General features: G+C 33.0%; 1 protein-coding gene across 2 annotated transcripts in view; it reads left to right on the top strand.

The window, feature by feature from the left end:
- LOC143226808 (U4/U6.U5 tri-snRNP-associated protein 1-like) overlaps positions 1 to 25228 on the top strand; it is a 58419-nt gene that overhangs the window by 24927 nt on the left and 8264 nt on the right. For both annotated transcript variants that reach the window (XM_076458245.1, XM_076458246.1), the window contains exons 5-13: positions 7185 to 7240; positions 7364 to 7520; positions 8871 to 8976; positions 9185 to 9271; positions 10872 to 10968; positions 15593 to 15732; positions 19136 to 19208; positions 19569 to 19638; positions 19916 to 19975. In XM_076458245.1, coding sequence (XP_076314360.1) covers positions 7185 to 7240; positions 7364 to 7520; positions 8871 to 8976; positions 9185 to 9271; positions 10872 to 10968; positions 15593 to 15732; positions 19136 to 19208; positions 19569 to 19618 — 766 coding nt within the window. In that variant the 3' untranslated portion in view covers positions 19619 to 19638; positions 19916 to 19975. The remainder of the gene's footprint in view (positions 1 to 7184; positions 7241 to 7363; positions 7521 to 8870; positions 8977 to 9184; positions 9272 to 10871; positions 10969 to 15592; positions 15733 to 19135; positions 19209 to 19568; positions 19639 to 19915; positions 19976 to 25228) is intronic.

The following is a 25228-nucleotide window of genomic DNA, read 5'->3' as shown; positions in this document are numbered from 1 at the left end:
TGTTATCAACTGCTCTTCAGAGCAGTAGGGTAAACCCCATTGAGACTGTAGCACATGTTTTTTTATCAACTGTTTTTCACAACAATAAGGTAAACAACATTGAGACTGTAGCACATGTTTTTTTATCAACTGGTTTTCACAACAATAGGGAAAACAACAATGAGACTGTAGCACGTTTTGTTGTCAACTGTTCGTCACAGCAATAGGGTAAACAACATTGAGACTGTAGCACATGTTTTGTTATCAACTGCTTTTCACTGCAATATGGTAAACAACATGGAGACTGTTGCACATGTTTTGTTATCAACTGCTCTTCAGAGCAATAGGGTAAACAACATTGAGACTGTAGCACATGTTTTGTTATCAACTGTTCTTCACGGCAATTGGGTAAACAACATTGAGACTGTAGCACATGTTTTGTTATCAACTGCTCTTCATAACAATAGGGTAAACAACATTGAGACTGTAGCACATGTTTTGTTATCAACTGTTCTTCACAGGAATAGGTTAAACAACATAGAGACTGTAGCACATGTTTTCTTATCAACTGTTCTTCACAACAATAGGGTAAACAACATTGAGACTGTGGCACATGTTTTGTTGTCAACTGCTCTTCACCGCAATATGGTAAATAACACTGAGACTGTAGCACGTGTTTTGTTATGAACTGGTCTTCAGAGCAATAGGGTAAACAACATTGAGAATGTAGGACATGTTTTGTTATCAACTGCTCTTCATAACAATAGGGTAAACAACATTGAGACTGTAGCACATGTTTTGTTATGAACTGGTCTTCAGAGCAATAGGGTAAACAACTTGAGACTGTAGCACATGTTTTGTTATCAACTGCTCTTCATAACAATAGGGTAAACAACATTGAGACTGTAGCACATGTTTTGTTATCAACTGTTCTTCACAGGAATAGGTTAAACAACATTGAGACTGTAGCACATGTTTTGTTATGAACTGCTCTTCACAGCAATAGGGAAAACAACATTGAGACTGTAGCACATGTTTTGTCATCAACTGCTTTTCAGAGCAATGGTGGTAAACAACATTGAAACTCTAGCACATGTTTTGTTATCAACTGCTCTTCACAGTATAGGGTAAACAACATTGAGACTGTAGCACATGTTTTGTTATCAACTGGTCTTCATAGCAATAGTGTAAACAACATTGAGACTGAAGCACATGTTTTGTTATCACCTGTTCTTTACAGCAATAGGGTAAACAACATTGATACTGTAGCACATGTTTTGTTATCAACTGTTCTTCACAACAATACGGCAAACAACATTGAGGCTGTAGCACATGTTTTGTTAGCAACTGCTCTTCGCAGAAATATGGTAAACAACATAGAGACTGTTGCACATGTTTTGTTATCAACTGCTTTTCACTGCAATAGGGTAAACAACATTGAGACTGTAGCAAATGTTTTGTTATCAACTGTTCTTCACAGCAATAGGGTAAACAACATAGAGACTGTAGCACGTATTTTGTTATCAACTGCTCTTCAGAGCAATAGGGTAAACAACATTGAGACTGTAGCACATGTTTTGTTATCAACTGTTCTTCCCAGCAATAGGGTAAATAACATTGAGACTGTAGCACATGTTTTGTTATCAACTGCTCTTCGCAGCAATAGGGTAAACAACATTGAGACTGTAGCACGTTTTGTTATCAACTGCTCTTCCCAACAATAGGGTAAACGACATAGAGACTGTAGCACGTGTTTTGTTATAAACTGCTCTTCAGAGCTTTTGGGTAAAAAACATTGAGACTGTAGCACATGTTTTGTTATCAACTGTTCTTCACAACAATAGGGTAAACAACATTGAGACTGTAGCACGTTTTTTTATCAACTACTCTTCAGAGCAATAGTGTAAACAACATAGAGACTGTAGCACATGTTTTGTTATCAACCATTCTTCACAGCAGTAGGGTAAACAACATTGAGACTGTACACATGTTTTTTTATCAACTGTTTTTCACAACAATAGGGTAAACAACATTGAGACTGTAGCACATGTTTTGTTATCAACTGCTTTTCACAGCAATAGGGTAAACAACATAGATACTGTAGCACATGTTTTGTTATCAACTGTTCTTCACAGCAGCAGGGAAAACAATATTGAGACTGTAGCACATGTTTTGTTTTCAACTGTTCTCCACTGCAATATGGTAAACAACATGGAGACTGTTGCACATGTTTTGTTATCAACTGCCTTTCACCGCAATAGGGTAAACAACATTGAAACTGTAGCAAATGTTTTGTTATCAACTGCTCTTCAGAGCAATAGGGTAAACAACATAGAGACTGTAGCATTTGTTTTGTTATCAACTGCTCTTCACAGCAGTAGGGCAAACAACATAGAGACTGTAGCACATGTTTTGTTATCAACTGTTCTTCACAACAACAGGGTAAACAACATTGAGACTGTAGCACATGTTTTTTTATCAACTACCCTTCAGAGCAATAGGGTAAACAACATTGAGACTGTAGCACATGTTTTGTTATCAACTGCTCTTCAGAGCAATAGGGTAAACAACATTGAGACTGTAGCTCATGTTTTGTTATCAATTGCTCTTCAGAGCAGTGGGGTAAACCACATTGAGACTGTAGCACATGTTTTTTTATCAACTGTTTTTCACAACAATAAGGTAAACAACATTGAGACTGTAGCACATGTTTTTTTATCAACTGGTTTTCACAACAATAGGGAAAACAACAATGAGACTGTAGCACGTTTTGTTGTCAACTGTTCGTCACAGCAATAGGGTAAACAACATTGAGACTGTAGCACATGTTTTGTTATCAACTGCTTTTCACTGCAATATGGTAAACAACATGGAGACTGTTGCACATGTTTTGTTATCAACTGCTCTTCAGAGCAATAGGGTAAACAACATTGAGACTGTAGCACATGTGTTGTTGTCAACTGTTCTTCACGGGAATTGGGTAAACAACATTGAGACTGTAGCACATGTTTTGTTATCAACTGTTCTTCACAGCAGTAGGGTAAACAACATTGAGACTGTACACATGTTTTGTTATCAACTATTTTTCACAGCAGTAGGGTAAACAACATTGAGACAGTAAACATGTTTTTTTATCAACTGTTTTTCACAACAATAGGGTAAACAACATTGAGACTGTAGCAAATGTTTTGTTATCAACTGTTCTTCACAGCAATAGGGTAAACAACATAGAGACTGTAGCACGTATTTTGTTATCAACTGCTCTTCAGAGCAATAGGGTAAACAACATTGAGACTGTAGCACATGTTTTGTTATCAACTGTTCTTCCCAGCAATAGGGTAAATAACATTGAGACTGTAGCACATGTTTTGTTATCAACTGCTCTTCGCAGCAATAGGGTAAACAACATTGAGACTGTAGCACATGTTTTGTTATCAACTGCTCTTCAGAGCAATAGGGTAAACCACATTGAGACTGTAGCACATGTTTTGTTATCAACTGCTCTTCCCAACAATAGGGTAAACGACATAGAGACTGTAGCACATGTTTTGTTGTGAAGTGTTCGTCACAGCAATAGGGTAAACAACATTGAGACTGTAGCACATGTTTTGTTATCAACTGCTTTTTTGAATTTCTTTACATTTAACCTTTGTTATATAACAGAAGTTTATAATTTTAACATTTGAGTCACTTTTGTTAAAACTACATAACAGCGGATAAAAAATGTGTATACAAAAGAAATGTATCCGTCAATATAGACATTGATAAACTATGTTTTAGTAACCCGTTTTTTTCTCTCACAATATAGTTTATCCAAAAAGTAATTTATGTACATTTCAGATGAATTTTATAATACCAAAAATATTAGGCACCAGATAGAATCTCTTGAAAATATGATTATTAGACTTTTGTGATTGTTTGCTTGTTTTGAATTCTGCGCCAAGCTATTCGAGGGCTTTCTTCTCTTGCCATCTCTAAATATTTCTCTCTGACTGAGCTATAAATATCTTAAAAATTCAATTACTGTTTGGAGCAATAACTTTACTCGAAACACATCAAAAGTTCTTCTTACAAATTACAATTTTTGTATGCTAATTATAAGCAAGTGATTGTAAGGTTTATGTGTGCTACAATGTACTCTTTCTATTGGTTATAAATATGTCTGTCAGACAAATTAGTGTGTGTGAATAATTGATTTAAAATGCATGTAAAGAGACAAAGGGGAGCCTCTGGTGAGTTTGATAGTTCAACAGATCAAGAAGGTGAATAGTGTCAGTTTGTGCTACTAATTGATTCATTAGTGTAGAAGCTTTATTGTTGAAGTCATAAAATCTGAGTGGGAAATATTAGAGGGTAGATGTGTCACATGACAGAAGTATGAGGATGTAAAATTAAAACTGATGTGATATTGAAATATTCTGAAATAGTCTTACCTCCTCTCTGATAAAGATCTGTCTTCCCTTTAAGCATTGCTAAGACATTTTCACAATTAGCGCACCAGTATATATTCCCTTTCAAACTTACATAATTTCTGAAGATGTACATATGTGAATACTCTCCACCAATAGTATTGTGCCACCTAAATATGCACAACTCTGTCTCCCTCTGCTATGGTGACCATTTATGAACATTCTTCTGTGCCATTTCAGTTTTGTTATCAACAGTTTTGTTTAACTTTGTAAGCAGTCACTTGTTTCAACTGTTTTTTCAATCTATTTCTTGTTATTGAATTACCAGAGATCTTGGTATGAATTTGTGATCAGTGTATCACCTATATATATTCCTCTTACAGTTGAGAACACTGCTGATAAGACTGTATCTGTGGAGGAAGTGCAGGTTCTAATACTTAAGCAGCTAGATTTATATGTTCAGCTAGCAGCATCTGTTTTTCAAGTGATGATGTTTCTCAGGTAGAAGATAATCAGTGATACGAAGATTAGGCTTCAAAAGTAGAGTGGCTTCCTTTTTAACTACTACCATAGCTTCGTCTTCCACAGAAATATACTATCACAAGTTTTAGCTACTACCATAGGTTCAACCTCCACTGAAGTATACTATCACAAGTTTTAGCTACTACCATAGGTTCAACCTCCACTGAAGTATACTATTACAAGTTTTAGCTACTACCATAGGTTCAACCTCCACAGAAATATACTATCACAAGTTTTAGCTACTACCATAGGTTCAACCTCCAATGAAGTATACTATCACAAGTTTTAGCTACTACCATAGGTTCAACCTCCACTGAAGTATACTATTACAAGTTTTAGCTACTACCATAGGTTCAACCTCCACAGAAATATACTATCACAAGTTTTAGCTACTACCATAGGTTCAACCTCCACAGAAATATACTATCACAAGTTTTAGCTACTACCATAGGTTCAACCTCCAATGAAGTATACTATCACAAGTTTTAGCTACTACCATAGGTTCAACCTCCACAGAAGTATACTATCACAAGTTTTAGCTACTACCATAGCTTCGTCTTCCACAGACGTATACTATCACAAGTTTTAGCTACTCCCATAGGTTCGTCTTCCACAGAAGTATACTATCAGTCTTGCCAACAAGCTTTCTGTGGCTAAGGTGACAATTTCTTACCATGTTGTTTGATTGTGGAATCTTCAGTCTTCTTACTTTCCTGATATCAAGCAGTCCTCCGTCATACCTTCTGTTTTTCTAGATACAATAGTTTTTATACTTCCCTGTTCTCACTGTGTTTCTGCATTCTTTCCAGATTCAGAGGTCCCCCAAGCATTCCTACTGTTCCGGACTGGGACGCAATGTGGTCCTTCATGCCTTAACTTTGTATTCATTTACACCACCTTTCCCATGCTCCTTGTTTTATCTGTCTCTTCAGACCTATTTTCGTCTCTCAGTCTGTGGATGTTACCAGTCTTTGTTTGTTTGCCATTGATGTTTTATGTAACTTTTATCACTCTTCCTATCTTTTTTCTCCCTCAGACTGTGGCAATTTTGGAGGGTTGTTTCTCCTTTTCTCTTATTTCCCTTCTATCTTCCATGTTTACCCCCATCCTGACCTCAATAGACTTCTGTTTCTGGTCAGGGCCCTACATTGTTCTATTTTATTTACACCTACTCTTGGGGGTATGCACAATATTTTTTTTCTCTTTTCATCACACAGATCCTGCTCTGTTGCAAGTGGTGCCTGACAAAATATTCTTTAACTCATTTGTGGCTTTGCACACTCACCAATGAGATGGAGTATTCTACAAGATTGCTGGAGAGTTATCTATCTTATGATAACTGCTTTATAAACATTTCCACTCCAGACCACACCATCTGTGGACTGCATGGCTAAAGCAGAATGGGATAGCTGTCTATCCCTGCCATACCTTGAGTGAAGAATTTGGGTTATGAAACCTCATCTGTGTCGTTTAGGATAGGAATGTACACAGCTAATACTGTTTTACCACTGGTTGCTCTTCTCAGAATAGATTGTACTTGTGCACATCCTTTCTTTCCTGGCCATAAAAGATTAATTTCCTACTTTGAGAGTGAAGTGCATAACTGTTCCAGAATTGGGCTTCTGTTTCATCTTGCAGCCCATCCATCCATTCTGGACAGTTGCTTTCCTCTTGTTTCTCTTTTGTGTGACTATAACAGTCTCTTCAGTTTTGGAGGTAAGATGATACCACAAATAAACAGACTCTTACCTTTCCTCACACATTTTCTCCCCGCAATTGGTCGTCGTTTGGATCCTACCAATTCTTGGAAGTGAATATTGAGCAGGAACAGCAGAGGGAGATAGCTATGCCAATATAGATGGTGCAGTGTTATTGGTGGAAAGTAGTGATGTGATATGCACACATTGAGAAAAGGTGCAAAATTGATGGGGTACATTGAATGTTGTGCTAATTATGAATTTTTTTTAGCAATACTTATAGAAGAGAAGGAGATCAGATTTAGTAACTGTTAGAAGTAGATTTTCAGTGCAAGAAAGTGCTTAGTTTCTAATACTTTTGATGCAAAGTTTATAAACATGTACTGATAATAGAATTATTGGAATAAATTATGTAAATAGTTGGTGGAGTACACTACAAGGTCGATCAAATTCTGTAAATCTTTATTGAAAGGTTTAAAACACTTTCTCTTATGAAAAAAAAAAAAATTTTGAAATCTTATAATGTTTATTACCTACAAAAATATTAAGTGTTTCAATAAATGTTTTTCTTTTGTAGTAAATTAAGAGCAAAGATAGGCCTCAAGCCATTACAACTTCAAGAAGAAATACCTGGTAAGATGAAGCTAATTAAACAGATTGCGTAAAATTACACGTTATTTTCTATTTGTTTGAATTTGTAACTTTGTTTTAAAGAAACGCGTATTGGTTGTGGTGAGATTTTTCTTGTTTGTGCAGGTCTCGAGCAAGCTGATGGTGACAATGATGGTGAGGAAGAAGACAGGAAAGAAGTGTTTGTTAAGACGGAAAACATTTCGGATAAAAAAAAGGAAGAAACTATGCGTGAAAAGTTAAAGATTCAGAAAGAAAAGAGGAAAATAGCTGATAAATTAAGGTGGGTTTTCTTAGAAGATTGGTATGTTGTAAAGAGGGTTGTAATGTGTAATTTGTCAGGCTTAACAATGAGGGTTGTAATGAGCAGTTAGTCTGGCTTAACAATGAGGGTTGTAATATGTAATTTGTCAGGCTTAACAATGAGGGTTGTAATGTGTAATTTGTCAGGCTTAACAATGAGGGTTGTAATGTGCAATTAGTCTGGCCTTACAATGAGGGTTGTAATGTGCAATTGGTCTGGCTTAACAATGAAAATGTTGATAAATAGTAGGATAATAAAAACACTTATGCATGATTGGAAATATCTATATTTTTTGTCAATTCAACTGTTAACTTTTTTGCCCTGTAGTGATTATATAGATGTCAGTGAAAGATTCAAATTATTACTTGAAGGATTTTAGTGAGTGCCTAATGTAATATAGACTGTCGTTATTTTTTGGTATTATGTTTGATTTGATTAATTGGATGTTGTTTTTTTTATATATTTGACTTTAGATGTAAAGTTGTAAATTATTATTACTAGTACCTCTGTTTAATGAAGTGGCTTTACTATGTGTTCCCTGGCCTGAACCTTGGCTTGAAATGTCACCTTTTACAATTTTTTATTTGATCATTAGAGATAGGTTAAATTGTTCACGATGCTCATTTGTGTATCATCTAAGGATCCAGCTTGAATACCTTTTCTTGCCAGGTTTCACGTTTTATTGAACCAAATATATATATATATCTTTTATGTTAAACTATAAAATCTTTCACACCTTCACTTGAATCTTTAGTAAGAAACTATTATATAATTCTAAATTTTGTCACATGGTGTCAAACATTCACTGGTAAAATTATGTCTTCAGTATTTTCATCATCTGTAAGAAATGCTAAATAGATATCTCACAACAATAGTTCATTAAAGCTTCAGAAATAGATCAACATTTCAAAGAAGGTAAACAAAACATTATTAAATTTTTCAAATTTTAATAGAATTGTGAAAATTTCAATCCAATCATTGGGAACCAGAAAAGGTCTGGAAGAAGTTACTTCATACTTGTGTCAAAGAACATCCAGCTTTTATATTCTGTAATGATGCTGTATACATGAAGACCTTAGTGTCTGTCATTTTCTTCTGTAATAGTGCTATATATAACCTGTGTATGTGAAGCCCTAAACTTCCAGCGCTTTCTATAACAGTGTTATTATTATTAAAAACCTGTCCGTGAGAGCTACACTTCTGTCATTTTCTGTTAGTAATGCTCATATTTGTCATGTACAGTTAGTCATCTTCATTTGGGCTTCATGTACCCAGTATGTATAATCAGTATTTTTATGTCACAAGTTGGATTATATATTTGCTCCTCAGTAAAACAAAAGGTCTGGGAGAATCTGATTCAGAGGGTGAAGATGTGTTGTCATGGGTGAAGAAAAGCCGAGAGTTGCAGGAAGAAAGAGAGAAAGCAGATAAACGGGTAAGTTTTTCACTTTTTTTTTAATTACCTTAATTTACTGTTTGTTATGAGTTGAAGACTTTGTGATGCTATTTTTAAATTGGATTGGTTTTTCATGAAGACTAGAAATTAGTCTAAACACTTTTTGTAAACTCTTGAATATGTTTTGTTAGAAGGAAATAGAATTGAAATATGTGGTTTTAGATATTTTTGAATGCATGTCTTCTAGGCCAAAATGCTTGCTGAGATGGATGAAGAGTTTGGTGTTGGGGCCTTAGTTGAAGGTGAATTTAAAGAAATGAAAGCATCAGTAAAGGTATGGTTCTGATGTAGCTTACTGTATCAGTAAAGGTATGGTTCTGATGTAGCTTACTGCATCAGTAAAGGTATGGTTCTGATGTAGCTTACTGCATCAGTAAAGGTATGGTTCTGATGTAGCTTACTGCATCAGTAAAGGTATGGTTCTGATGTAGCTTACTGTATCAGTAAAGGTATGGTTCTGATGTAGCTTACTGTATCAGTAAAGGTATGGTCCTGATGTAGCTTACTGTATCAGTAAAGGTATGGTTCTGATGTAGCTTACTGCATCAGTAAAGGTATGGTTCTGATGTAGCTTACTGCATCAGTAAAGGTATGGTTCTGATGTAGCTTACTGGATCAGTAAAGGTATGGTTCTGATGTAGCTTACTGCATCAGTAAAGGTATGGTTCTGATGTAGCTTACTGCATCAGTAAAGGTATGGTTCTGATGTAGCTTACTGCATCAGTAAACGTATGGTTCTGATGTAGCTTACTGCATCAGTAAAGGTATGGTTCTGATGTAGCATACTGTATCAGTAGAGGTATGGTTCTGATGTAGCTTACTGTATCAGTAAAGGTATGGTTCTGATGTAGCTTACTGCATCAGTAAAGGTATGGTTCTGATGTAGCTTACTGCATCAGTAAAGGTATGGTTCTGATGTAGCTTACTGCATCAGTAAAGGTATGGTTCTGATGTAGCTTACTGCATCAGTAAAGGTATGGTTCTGATGTAGCTCACTGCATCAGTAAAGGTATGCTTCTGATGTAGCTTACAGACAACACTGTATGTGTTGTCTTTATTTTTGAAACTCACTTCTGTGTGGTTATTTCATCAAATATTATAACAAGTCATTTATAAAGATTGGTTGCTTCCAAAATCACATGGTGGTAAAAGTTCTGATTCCATTGTTGTATGTGTGTCTGTCTTTAAATTATTTAAGCTTGGTCTTACTTGTGTTTTCTAGATGTATGATCTTACATACATACCTTAGTGATTAGATGGCAAAACATAAAACTGATCACCATTTACAGAAACAAGGTTTTTAATTACCTGTGTATGATTTAACCCATGAAAAGACAAATATTGGAAGAATGTAGTTTTGATACAGTACCGTACATACCCTTTATACTCTTGTTCCTTAGATCTGTCCATCAGTGGTCACATTCAAACTCTTTCTTTACCTGAAGATGACTTAGGATGGTTGAAACGTTGTTTGCTCCTTATCAATAAAAGTGTTAATACCCATACCACTGGTCTGAGATAGTTTTCTGTCCACTGTAGTTCACACTTAACTTGCATGTGTAACTCTGTGAATAAAACTAATTATCTAACACATCTGATAAAGTAATGTTAATCATCATTTGCAGGAGAAATCTGGTCTGATTTAAGAAATGTTATGCATATCAATTACTAAATAGTGAACTCTAATAGTGTAATACTGATTATAATTTGTAAGAAAGTTTGTTTTTTAATTTAAAATTGTATGGAATACTTTTTTGGTTTGGTTTTAGTTTCTTTTTGCTTTGAATGTTCATTACCTTTATATTTCACATGGATGATTTTCTAGTTGGGGTGATGAAGTGGACTTTATTAACGGTTTTATTTCTGTTGGATAGAACTACACGAGTAAAGACCTCCAAGGACTAACGGTTGGCCATGGAGTCGACGCTTTCAAAGAAGGCAGATCTGTTGTGATGACACTACGTGATAGAGGTGAGCTGCCTGATTACCCAACTTCTTCCCTAGTTAGCAAAAATATTGTGAAATATGAGTAAAAAACACTAGAGATGAAGCATTGGAAATTAAAGTTAAGTGTTATTTACAATTGATTAATGTAACCAGTGCAATATGAATTAGGCTTAGCATGATCACAGCTGATAGTAGTATAAAGTTCCAGTGTTTTAGAGCAAAGTTTAAGTAAAACAGTGACAAAATGTCATTTTCTGGAATTAGAGAATCTGCCTTTACACAGTATTTTCTAAACTGGGCTTTAGGTGTTACAGTGTTAAGCCTAATGCATAAAACCTTTAGATTTGTTAAATTAACTTACAACTGAAATCTTTGTAGAATAGATGGCAACTGCCTATTGTAGAGACACAAGTATAGAGGATGATGTTTCAAACGTCTTCTGCCTTTCATCTTTGGGTCAGATGACTTTCGAAACATTGTCCTCTATACTTGTGTCTCCACAACAGGCAGTTGCCATCCATTACACAAAGATTCATCAGGAATACTGTGACTAAACAATCCATCACAGAATAACTAAAATCATTGCCTTTTAAGGTTGCATGTAAAATCTGTTGTTGTTTTCAGACACACGACATTTAAGTACTAATGACTTATTAACTCTCTCCACATGGACTTGGTCAGACAAACTGACCATTTAGTGCTTGTTATAATAAGTACTAATGACTTATTAACTGTCTCCACATGGACTTGGTCAGATAAACTACACTTTTAGTGCTTGTTATAATAAGTACTAATGACTTATTAACTCTCTCCACATGTACTTGGTCAGACAAACTGCACTTTTAGTGCTTGTTATAATAAGTACTAATGACTTATTAACTCTCTCCACATGTACTTGGTCAGACAAACTGACCATTTAGTGCTTGTTATAATAAGTACTAATGACTTATTAACTCTCTCCACATGGACTTGGTCAGACAAACTGACCATTTAGTGCTTGTTATAATAAGTACTAATGACTTATTAACTCTCTCCACATGGACTTGGTCAGACAAACTGCACTTTTAGTGCTTGTTATAATAAGTACTAATGACTTATTAACTCTCTCCACATGTACTTGGTCAGATAAACTGCACTTTTAGTGCTTGTTATAATAAGTACTAATGACTTATTAACTCTCTCCACATGGGCTTGGTCAGGCAAACTGACCATTGAGTGCTTGTTATAATAAGTACTAATGACTTATTAACTCTCTCCACATGGACTTGGTCAGACAAACTGACCATTGAGTGCTTGTTATAATTTCCATACTATAACTTTTAATACATTGTGTGTATGTTTACTAAATTCACCAGACGTTTAGTAAACACTGTTTATCTTTTGTACGTGAAAAATCGCATTTTTTAATAAACTATTTCTATTGAAGATTTCACCATGACCATATGGAATTCTTTCTTTCTTTTTTTTATTAGTTTTAGTAAAAAAGTATCTTTATGTTAAGATTAAAAATAATCTTTGTCTCAAAAATCTCAGCTTTCATATATATAACCTCTACGATCTACTAAATATAGATAAAACTTTTTTTATTCCAGTAAAATATTAAATCTGTTGTTACCTTTACCTCAATGATGTGCTTCATTCTGAAGCTTATAGATAAATTATCGTAGTAGAAAAAAACTTGTAAAATCAGAAATAATCAGCTTTGCTCCCCCCTTTTTTTGAGGGTTGTGGGTTCGAATCCCCATCACACCAAACATGCTCGCCCTTTCCACCGTGGGGGTGTTATAATGTGACGGTCAATCCCACTGTTTGTTGGTAAAAGAGTTGGCAGTTGGTGGTGATGACTAGCTGCCTTCCGTCTAGTCTTACACTGCTAAATTATGGACGACTAACACAGATATCCCTCGTGTAGCGTCTTACACTGTTAAATTACGGATGACTAGCACAGATAGCCCTCGTGTAGCGTCTTACACTGTTAAATTATGGATGACTAGCACAGACAGCCCTCGTGTAGCGTCTTACACTGCTAAATTATGGACGACTAGCACAGATAGCCCTCGTGTAGCGTCTTACACTGCTAAATTAGGGATGACTAGCACAGATAGCCCTCGTGTAGCATCTTACACTGCTAAATTATGGACGACTAGCACAGATAGCCCTCGTGTAGCATCTTACACTGCTAAATTATGGACGACTAGCACAGATAGCCCTCGTGTAGCATCTTACACTGCTAAATTAGGGATGACTAGCACAGATAGCCCTCGTGTAGCGTCTTACACTGCTAAATTAGGAACAGCTAGCACAGATAGTCCTCGTGTAGCGTCTTACACTGTTAAATTATGGACGACTAGCACAAATAGCCCTCGTGTAGCATCTTACACTGCTAAATTAGGGATGACTAGCACAGATAGTCCTCGTGTAGCGTCTTACACTGTTAAATTAGGAACAGCTAGCACAGATATCCCTTGTGTAGCTTTGTGCGAAATTCAGAAAACAAAACTTGCCCTTTTTTTTTTGATATTGGTCACAATGTTTCAAAATACTTCTCTTAAGAACTTTAACTGCTAAACATTGACCATTTGTTTTCTGTGCTTATTTTATTTTCAGTGACTAAAGTGGAAACCCACTGAAAATATAGCAGTAGATCACTACTTGTGTTAGACTATTTAGTGACCCGATAATACCCTACTCTCAAAAGCAACAAAGGACGCATGAAAAGATAGCAGACTGACCCCTGCTTCAAGGGCAAGAGGTCTAATGTATAAAATTATGTACACCCTAAAGAGTAATCATACTGCAGTTAGAATCAGTGTAAACATGTATGTTGACAATGGAATATCGTGCATATAGTACAGTGTTCACAACAAGAATTCTTCAGAGTAGTAACACCATACATTGTTGTACGGTTCAGTGCTAATACAATAAACATCACAGTTCTTTGAATTTTAGTAATCCTTTTAGGATGTTTGGAATTTAGCAGCATAGATATACAAAGGTTTTTTTTTTAACATATGCTTATAAAATTCTATTTTTCTTTTCATAATACGTTATTTATCAACTAATAAAAACTTTGGTTACGGTACTGCTTATTTCACTCATTTGGTTTTAGTTTTAGAACCTTTCTATATCTAGTCTTCTTTATAAAACATGACATTATTTTACCTTTCTAAATGTTATGACAAAACGTGATATTTAGTTGTCAGGTTTTCAGTGTTGTAGTTTTTGCTTTTATTTTACCTTAGTTTAGACAATTACAATAGAGTAACACACATTCAGTATGTATAACTATGTATTGGTTTACAAAATACAAATATCAAACTATAAAAGGAGTAATATGAAAAATGCAGTGAGATTTTAACAGACATACATTATATGTGTTTAAAGCAATGAACAATAAATACAAAATACACTGAAAAACAAGAAGTTCATATACTTGCACTGGTATGAAATGTTGCAAACACTAAACCTCACTTATTATTCCGAGTAGCTCTAATAAAACGTAAACTGAACCATGAGATGAGAGCATGTGTTATATGAAACACCAAATTTGATATTCAACATTTTTTCTTTATACACCCTTTTAAATAAGAAATCAAAACATGTAGTTACAAATTCACATTTTAAATTAAAATGTGAATTTGTAACTACATTTTGGTACCAACTTCATTGGCATAAATGGTAATGAAGGTATGTGATATAATTTTGATAATAACTCTTCCAAAACGTTGTGATAACTGTCCATGGTGAGTGGGTTATGGTTTTAACTATTGTGCTGCTCAGCTTAGGTTATCAAGGAAATAAAAAGAAAATTTTGTCATTCACATGTGGTTACTGATGGCTTTTGTGTGTGTGTTTTGACAGCTTGTTTAGTTTGTACATTTTACCACAATATAGACTGAAGTCGAACAGATAAAATAATTAATATTTGTTGTGTACTGTATAGAAAAAAAAAAAGATTGTTTTCTTGACTTGGATTAGAACCTTAGACCCTTCACATGCCAAGTAAATATTCTATCGACTGCTTTAAATGTTTACTATACTGGTACTTACAATTAAGGTGCTTTTTCCAATAACTCAGAATTTCGAATTTTTTCCCCCTCTTCCAAATAAGGCTTTTTCTTGGGGTACAGTTAGACACACGTTTTTGTTGTGTTAATGCGATGGTCAGAATTTAACTTTAAGGTCGAGCAAGAATCCTATTGAATGAGCTAAATGGTTGAGCAATTAACGCTTACTGGTATTAAAGACACTTTGTTAACCTGAAAATGACCTAGGAAGGTCAAAACGTTGTTCTCTGCTTGTCAGTAAAAATGTTAATACCCAGAACAGCCATTCTTAGATACAGACTGGTTTGCCGTCACTTTGCCAACAGTTGTAAGTTAAGGATCACTATAACTGAATCTTCGGAGTTTTCTACGTTGGTCCTTTAGTCCACAAGGTGCTGTTTAGTTTGAAAAATTACCGTTTCTATTTGCTTGTTAGAAGTTGTTTGTTTGCAGTGTTTAAAGTAGATTTATTCAGAAATATCTGGTAGCTTAACATGCAGATCTACATATAATTTAGGAACTGTTGGTTGTATAACACTTATGATAGTAGATGTTTCAAACAAAGAAGTGTTATTATGTGTTGCTGACTTTCTGTTTTACAGATGTGTTAGATGAAGGTGAAGATGTTTTAGAAAGTATCAATATTGTGGAGGAAGACAAGGCTTCCAGAAACGTTGAAAATAAGAAAAAGAAGCCAGATTATAGACCATATGAAGAACCCGAGTTTGATGAGTTTGGAATTGTAAGATTAGTAGTTTTTAATGTTTATTATAGACCATATGAAGAACCCGAGTTTGATGAGTTTGGAATTGTAAGATTAGTAGTTTTAATGTTTATTATAGACCATATGAAGAACCCGAGTTTGATGAGTTTGGAATTGTAAGATTAGTAGTTTTAATGTTTATTATAGACCATATGAAGAACCCGAGTTTGATGAGTTTGGAATTGTAAGATTAGTAGTTTTAATGTTTATTATAGACCATATGAAGAACCCGAAGTTTGATGAGTTTGGAATTGTAAGATTAGTAGTTTTAATGTTTATTATAGACCATATGAAGAACCCGAGTTTGATGAGTTTGGAATTGTAAGATTAGTAGTTTTTAATGTTTATTATAGACCATATGAAGAACCCGAGTTTGATGAGTTTGGAATTGTAAGATTAGTAGTTTTTAATGTTTATTATAGACCATATGAAGAACCCGAGTTTGATGAGTTTGGAATTGTAAGATTAGTAGTTTTAATGTTTATTATAGACCATATGAAGAACCCGAAGTTTGATGAGTTTGGAATTGTAAGATTAGTAGTTTTTAATGTTTATTGTAGACCATATGAAGAACCCGAGTTTGATGAGTTTGGAATTGTAAGATTAGTAGTTTTAATGTTTATTATAGACCATATGAAGAACCCGAAGTTTGATGAGTTTGGAATTGTAAGATTAGTAGTTTTAATGTTTATTGTAGACCATATGAAGAACCCGAAGTTTGATGAGTTTGGAATTGTAAGATTAGTAGTTTTAATGTTTATTATAGACCATATGAAGAACCCGAGTTTGATGAGTTTGGAATTGTAAGATTAGTAGTTTTTAATGTTTATTATAGACCATATGAAGAACCCGAGTTTGATGAGTTTGGAATTGTAAGATTAGTAGTTTTTAATGTTTATTATAGACCATATGAAGAACCCGAGTTTGATGAGTTTGGAATTGTAAGATTAGTAGTTTTTAATGTTTATTATAGACCATATGAAGAACCCGAGTTTGATGAGTTTGGAATTGTAAGATTAGTAGTTTTTAATGTTTATTATAGACCATATGAAGAACCGAGTTTGATGAGTTTGGAATTGTAAGATTAGTAGTTTTTAATGTTTATTGTAGACCATATGAAGAACCCGAGTTTGATGAGTTTGGAATTGTAAGATTAGTAGTTTTAATGTTTATTATAGACCATATGAAGAACCCAGTTTGATGAGTTTGGAATTGTAAGATTAGTAGTTTTTAATGTTTATTATAGACCATATGAAGAACCTGAGTTTGATGAGTTTGGAATTGTAAGATTAGTAGTTTTTAATGTTTATTGTAGACCATATGAAGAACCCGAGTTTGATGAGTTTGGAATTGTAAGATTAGTAATTTTTAATGTTTATTGTAGACCATATGAAGAACCCGAGTTTGATGAGTTTGGAATTGTAAGATTAGTAGTTTTAATGTTTATTATAGACCATATGAAGAACCCGAAGTTTGATGAGTTTGGAATTGTAAGATTAGTAGTTTTTAATGTTTATTATAGACCATATGAAGAACCCGAGTTTGATGAGTTTGGAATTGTAAGATTAGTAGTTTTTAATGTTTATTATAGACCATATGAAGAACCCGAGTTTGATGAGTTTGGAATTGTAAGATTAGTAGTTTTAATGTTTATTATAGACCATATGAAGAACCCGAAGTTTGATGAGTTTGGAATTGTAAGATTAGTAGTTTTAATCTTTATTATAGACCATATGAAGAACCCGAAGTTTGATGAGTTTGGAATTGTAAGATTAGTAATTTTAATGTTTATTGTAGACCATATGAAGAACCCGAGTTTGATGAGTTTGGAATTGTAAGATTAGTAATTTTTAATGTTTATTGTAGACCATATGAAGAACCCGAGTTTGATGAGTTTGGAATTGTAAGATTAGTAATTTTAATGTTTATTGTAGACCATATGAAGAACCTGAGTTTGATGAGTTTGGAATTGTAAGATTAGTAGTTTTTAATGTTTATTATAGACCATATGAAGAACCCGAGTTTGATGAGTTTGGAATTGTAAGATTAGTAGTTTTTAATGTTTATTATAGACCATATGAAGAACCCGAGTTTGATGAGTTTGGAATTGTAAGATTAGTAGTTTTTAATGTTTATTATAGACCATATGAAGAACACGAGTTTGATGAGTTTGGAATTGTAAGATTAGTAGTTTTTAATGTTTATTGTAGACCATATGATGAACCTGAGTTTGATGAGTTTGGAATTGTAAGATTAGTAATTTTTAATGTTTATTGTAGACCATATGAAGAACCTGAGTTTGATGAGTTTGGAATTGTAAGATTAGTAATTTTTAATGTTTATTGTAGACCATATGAAGAACCCGAGTTTGATGAGTTTGGAATTGTAAGATTAGTAATTTTTAATGTTTATTGTAGACCATATGAAGAACCTGAGTTTGATGAGTTTGGAATTGTAAGATTAGTAGTTTTTAATGTTTATTATAGACCATATGAAGAACCCGAGTTTGATGAGTTTGGAATTGTAAGATTAGTAGTTTTTAATGTTTATTATAGACCATATGAAGAACCCGAGTTTGATGAGTTTGGAATTGTAAGATTAGTAATTTTTAATGTTTATTGTAGACCATATGAAGAACCCGAGTTTGATGAGTTTGGAATTGTAAGATTAGTAATTTTTAATGTTTATTGCTAGTTTGGTATCTGTTTTTATTACTAATATTGTTTGTTGTTAAGCACAAAACTACACAATGATCTATGTGTGTGCCATAATTACTGTGGATATTGAAATTCAGTTTTTAGTATTATATGCTGAATCACTGGTAGGCCGGTTAACTACAATCTTAGTTTTTATTCTGTAGGGGCTTTGAGATATTCAAAGAATAAATTCTTTTACATGCTATGATTTTAAAATAAATTTTTGAAAGTTAGATAAGAGGTGCTCTATATATGTAAAAATGTTTAAATAAATGGTTGTATGTTTAGTGAAAGAACTTAACACATTAAGTCCAGCTGCCTTTTGATACAACAGTCTATTGTATTTTGGGCTGTTTGAAATGTGCAAATAGTATCATGATTTTTATGAAAAATTACATTGCATTCTGTCAGATATCTAATAGGCTAATATTAACAGATTGACAAAAACTTGTGTATCAGCAGTTTGCCACCTTCTGGCTGTGATGGAGATGATGGAACAACTTATTACATCTTGAAATATTTAGGTGTTAAGTCACTGGACACCGATTTTTGTTAATTTGCATTTGAAATTTCTTGTTATTGAGCTCAAACTGGTGCACTCAGTTCTGTTATAGCTTTGTTTGTGTGCTTGGGTTTTTATTGTGATGTAATTTGTACTTGGAATGGTTCTTTTAAAAAAACTTTAGGTAAAAAAGAAATCTATCTTGTCAAAATATGATGAAGAACTTGAAGGTCCAAAGAAGGAACTGTTCAAAATTGGTAAGTTGTTTCACCCAGTAACTAAAGATGAAAGGTTTGCATGATTTAGCTACAGTGAAGGAAAAAAATGAGAAGAGAATATATAAGTTAGGGTTAGTTGTTTCTGTTTTAAGTCTGGAGAAGATTAACTGTTGTTTTAATAAATATTGGAACCATTAAAAAAAAATGTAAAAGTTTAATATTTTCAAGTTAGTTTTACATACCTTGTCTGTTCAAGTCTCTCTGTGTTTGTTGTGCTGTGTTAGTTGCAGTGTGTAGAGAGCATGCGTACGTTTTGAGTAACTGTATGCAAAATAATTGTTTTCATCAGGATTCTACAAGATTAAGTGGTAACTGTTTTCTTATCATGTTTTTCTTCAGGATGTACAAGTACAGGCGACAGAGAAAAGAACTGGAACTTATCAGGTTAAAGCTAAAACAACAACAAGGAGTAAGTTACACTTTACAAGTTTGCTCTTAAAATGATAAGTCTGTATATGTTACCATATATAGAATGTAATGTACATAGAAAAATTTGAAAATTAAAAATCTTTTTCTGAAACCTCATATTTTGTATATTTTAGTAGTATTTGCACATTAAAACTTTAACTGAAGTGTTAAATGTGTCAGATACATTTTGTTTTCTGATATCACACTAACATTGAACATTATAAGTAGCACCTAAAACTATACCTAAATTTGAATTTCTGTTTATTTAATTTTTCCAGACATCTCTAGACTTACCAGCTTTGAAACTAGCCTCGGAATATTACACGGATGAAGAAATGGTCAGTATATGTTATGAATGTCCTGGTTGTGTTGTAGGAGAACATTTAATATTTATGTGAATTACTCAACTGTTTTAAAACTAGCCTGACGACTCTACACAGTGAGAGCAAAGGCTCAGTAATTCTTCTTCAATGGGCATATTTTTCTGAGCATGTTGCAAGGTTTTAGTGAGTTGTATTCAAAATTTAATTTAAAATCCACAAGTTCCATCTAGTGTGAGAATTGTGATGTTTGCTTTCTACATATCTCCTCTTTAATTTATTTATCACCCCTCTCAGAAGTACAATATTTAATAGTTACGCGTAACTTACAATATTTAATAGTCTTCAGTCTTATTTGATTACATAGCCAGGAAATAAACATTCCACCCCCTCTTGCCACACCCATCTGTCACACATCTTCTTTCAGAAATAGCCAGTACTTTTATTTCTTATTTAATACTATGCTAGAAATAGCCAGTACTTTTATTTCTTATTCAATACTATGCTAGAAATAGCCAGTACTTTTATTTCTTATTTAATACTATGCTAGAAATAGCCAGTACTTTTATTTCTTATTTAATACTATGCTAGAAATAGCCACTACTTTTATTTCTTATTCAATACTATGCTAGAAATAGCCAGTACTTTTATTTCTTATTTAATACTATGCTAGAAATAGCCAGTACTTTTATTTCTTATTCAATACTATGCTAGAAATAGCCAGTACTTTTATTTCTTATTCAATACTATGCTAGAAATAGCCAGTACTTTTATTTCTTATTCAATACTATGCTAGAAATAGCCAGTACTTTTATTTCTTATTTAATACCATGCTAGAAATAGCCAGTACTTTTATTTCTTATTCATCACTATGCTAGAAATAGCCAGTACTTTTATTTCTTATTCAATACTATGCTAGAAATAGCCAGTACTTTTATTTCTTATTCAATCACTATGCTAGAAATAGCCAGTACTTTTTATTTCTTATTCAATACTATGCTAGAAATAGCCAGTACTTTTATTTCTTATTTATCACTATGCTAGAAATAGCCAGTACTTTTTTTTCTTATTTATCACTATGCTAGAAATAGCCAGTACTTTTATTTCTTATTCATCACTATGCTAGAAATAGCCAGTACTTTTATTTCTTATTTAATACTATGCTAGAAATAGCCAGTACTTTTATTTCTTTATTCATCACTATGCTAGAAATAGCCAGTAATTTTTTATTTTATTCAATCACCATGCTAGAAATAGCCAGTACTTTTATTTCTTATTTATCACTATGCTAGAAATAGCCAGTACTTTTATTTCTTATTCAATACTATGCTAGAAATAGCCAGTACTTTCTTTATTTTTATTTAATACCATGCTAGAAATAGCCAGTACTTTTTATTTCTTATTCAATCACTATGCTAGAAATAGCCAGTACTTTTTATTTCTTATTTATCACTATGCTAGAAATAGCCAGTACTTTTATTTCTTATTCAATACTATGCTAGAAATAGCCAGTACTTTTATTTCTTATTTAATACTATGCTAGAAATAGCCAGTACTTTTATTTCTTATTTATCACTATGCTAGAAATAGCCAGTACTTTTATTTCTTATTTATCACTATGCTAGAAATAGCCAGTGCTTTTATTTCTTATTTATCACTATGCTAGAAATAGCCAGCACTTTTTATTTTTCTTATTCAATACTATGCTAGAAATAGCCACCACTTTTATTTTATTTAATACTATGCTAGAAATAGCCAGTACTTTATTTTCTTATTCAATACTATGCTAGAAATAGCCAGTACTTTTATTTTTATTCAATACTATGCTAGAAATAGCCAGTACTTTTATTTCTTATTCAATACTATGCTAGAAATAGCCAGTACTTTTATTTTATTCAATACTATGCTAGAAATAGCCAGTACTTTATTCTTATTCAATACTATGCTAGAAATAGCCAGTACTTTTATTTCTTATTCAATACTATGCTAGAAATAGCCAGTACTTTTTATTTTATTTAATACTATGCTAGAAATAGCCAGTACTTTTATTTCTTATTTAATACTATGCTAGAAATAGCCAGTACTTTTATTTCTTATTCAATACTATGCTAGAAATAGCCAGTACTTTTATTTCTTATTCAATACTATGCTAGAAATAGCCAGTACTTTTATTTCTTATTCAATACTATGCTAGAAATAGCCAGTACTTTTATTTCTTATTCAATACTATGCTATTTATAACCAGTAGAAAGCCAAGGTTTTCATCTGTCAAATGACATATATTCTCTACAGTGAACTGTCAGTTTTGCTTTCAGTTCAAGTTTGTTTCCCATCATATAATGTAATGGCTCTTGTCACATAGCTTGAAAGCCAGAACAATCATCATAGTTACGGGACATTGCTTTTCCTTTACACATTGTTATTTAATTTAATAAAATTGTTTGGTGCAATACTACCATTAGTATAAAATGTTTGGTTAAGAGTCATCAACAGTTGACAATGAAAACAACAGAAGATAAGTACTTTATTTCTTGTTTTCATGTGCATTCTTTAGTTATTACTACAAAAGTAACTAAAATGTACAAATAGGAAACTATTTAGGATAGATTAGGTGAAATAAATAATAAACACTTTTCACAAGGTGTGCTCTTGAGTAGCTCATGCATTATGTAAGTCAGTGCCATTATGCGAGTTGAATCTTCCTGAAGTTATTTACATAATATAAGGGCATGAACAATAGTTAGACAGGGTTCAAAGTCACCAAAAGAAAAAAAATTTAAGTTGATGTGTCTATTACGAGTTTATAAAATTATTTAGGGTAAAACAAATGTTATTTTTTCTTACAATTTGAAGTAATTCTGGAAATTAACAAAGGGTAATTTATATTTTTTAGTCAAGTTCCCCAACCTTGTATAAAGGTAAGGTAGACATATCTTTTGAAATAACTATGGTGGTCATGGGATATCAAGTGTGTTCTCAATTTATTGTCTATAACTATGGTGGTCATGGGATCTTAAGTGTGTTCTCAATTTATTGTCTATAACTATGGTGGTCATGGGATCTTAAGTGTGTTCTCAATTTATTGTCTATAACAATGGTGGTCATGGGATCTTAAGTGTGTTCTCAATTTATTGTCTATAACTATGGTGGTCATGGGATCTTAAGTGGGTTCTCAATTTATTGTCTATAACTATGGTGGTCATGGGATCTTAAGTGTGTTCTCAATTTATTGTCTATAACTATGGTGGCCATGGGATCTTAAGTGTGTACTCAATTTATTGTCTATAATTATGGTGTTCATGGGATCTTAAGTGTGTTCTCAATTTATTGTCTATAACTATGGTGGCCATGGGATCTTAAGTGTGTACTCAATTTATTGTCTATAACTATGGTGTTCATGGGATCTTAAGTGTGTTCTCAATTTATTGTCTATAACTATGGTGGCCATGGGATCTTAAGTGTGTTCTCAATTTATTGTCTATAACTATGGTGGCCATGGGATCTTAAGTGTGTACTCAATTTATTGTCTATAACTATGGTGTTCATGGGATCTTAAGTGTGTTCTCAATTTATTGTCTATAACTATGGTGGCCATGGGATCTTAAGTGTGTACTCAATTTATTGTCTATAACTATGGTGTTCATGGGATCTTAAGTGTGTTCTCAATTTATTGTCTATAACCATGGTGGTCATGGGATCTTAAGTGTGTTCTCAATTTATTGTCTATAACTATGGTGGCCATGGGATCTTAAGTGTGTACTCAATTTATTGTCTATAACTATGGTGTTCATGGGATCTTAAGTGTGTTCTCAATTTATTGTCTATAACTATGGTGGCCATGGGATCTTAAGTGTGTTCTCAATTTATTGTCTATAACTATGGTGGCCATGGGATCTTAAGTGTGTTCTCAATTTATTGTCTATAACTATGGTGGCCATGGGATCTTAAGTGTGTTCTCAATTTATTGTCTATAACTATGGTGGCCATGGGATCTTAAGTGTGTACTCAATTTATTGTCTATAACTATGGTGTTCATGGGATCTTAAGTGTGTTCTCAATTTATTGTCTATAACTATGGTGGCCATGGGATCTTAAGTGTGTACTCAATTTATTGTCTATAACCATGGTGTTCATGGGATCTTAAGTGTGTTCTCAATTTATTGTCTATAACTATGGTGGTCATGGGATCTTAAGTGTGTTCTCAATTTATTGTCTATAACTATGGTGGCCATGGGATCTTAAGTGTGTACTCAATTTATTGTCTATAACTATGGTGTTCATGGGATCTTAAGTGTGTTCTCAATTTATTGTCTATAACTATGGTGGCCATGGGATCTTAAGTGTGTACTCAATTTATTGTCTATAACTATGGTGTTCATGGGATCTTAAGTGTGTTCTCAATTTATTGTCTATAACTATGGTGGTCATGGGATCTTAAGTGTGTTCTCAATTTATTGTCTATAACTATGGTGGCCATGGGATCTTAAGTGTGTACTCAATTTATTGTCTATAACTATGGTGTTCATGGGATCTTAAGTGTGTTCTTAACAAAATCAGAATGAAACCTTTATTGTTTAATGCTAGCAAGGTACAGTAAAACAGTCTTAATGGTTTTGTTTTCAAACAATTATTTCCTATGATCTTTAAAAAAACAACAACATTAACCTGGATTCATTTAGCTTTATATAAAATATGTTCTTTAAAAAAAACAACAACACATTAACCTGTATTCATTTTGCTTTATACAAAGTATGTTCTTTAAAAAACAACAACAACACATTAACCTGAATTCATTTTGTTTTATACAAAGTAGTTACCAAAACGTGGTAACAGATTCAACTGTTGTAAATATAACGAAATAGCCTTCACTCTTCCCTCCAATACTACAACAGAAATAATCCAAAATGCATCTTTCATAACACAATACTTGTATTTTTACAGAATGCATATTGGTTCTAATTGTGAATCACAATCAAAACAAAATATTAATTAATTTAATACAGTGTGAAAGCTACCAGCCAGATAATTATTGGGCTTAATTAATTAATTAATAAATAGTTTGTCTGTGAGAGAAGAACAACACTTGAAAAAAAAAATCACTAGGGCATTATATGGAAAGATAGTTTTACATGTTAAAAATACATTGTGGTTTGTTACAAGAATCTACTAAATCTTATATTGTGTGATTATATTGTAAAGTCTTCTAGTTATTTATCAACAGTTTTATTTTGTATATCTTTATCTTATATTTTATTGTAAGTATCCTTCTTA

This window comes from Tachypleus tridentatus, chromosome 9 (genome assembly GCF_004210375.1).
Source record: "Tachypleus tridentatus isolate NWPU-2018 chromosome 9, ASM421037v1, whole genome shotgun sequence".
Classification (NCBI taxonomy): domain Eukaryota; kingdom Metazoa; phylum Arthropoda; class Merostomata; order Xiphosura; family Limulidae; genus Tachypleus; species Tachypleus tridentatus.
Note: the sequence above shows the minus strand (reverse complement) of the source record. Positions and strands in the feature narration are given on the sequence as shown.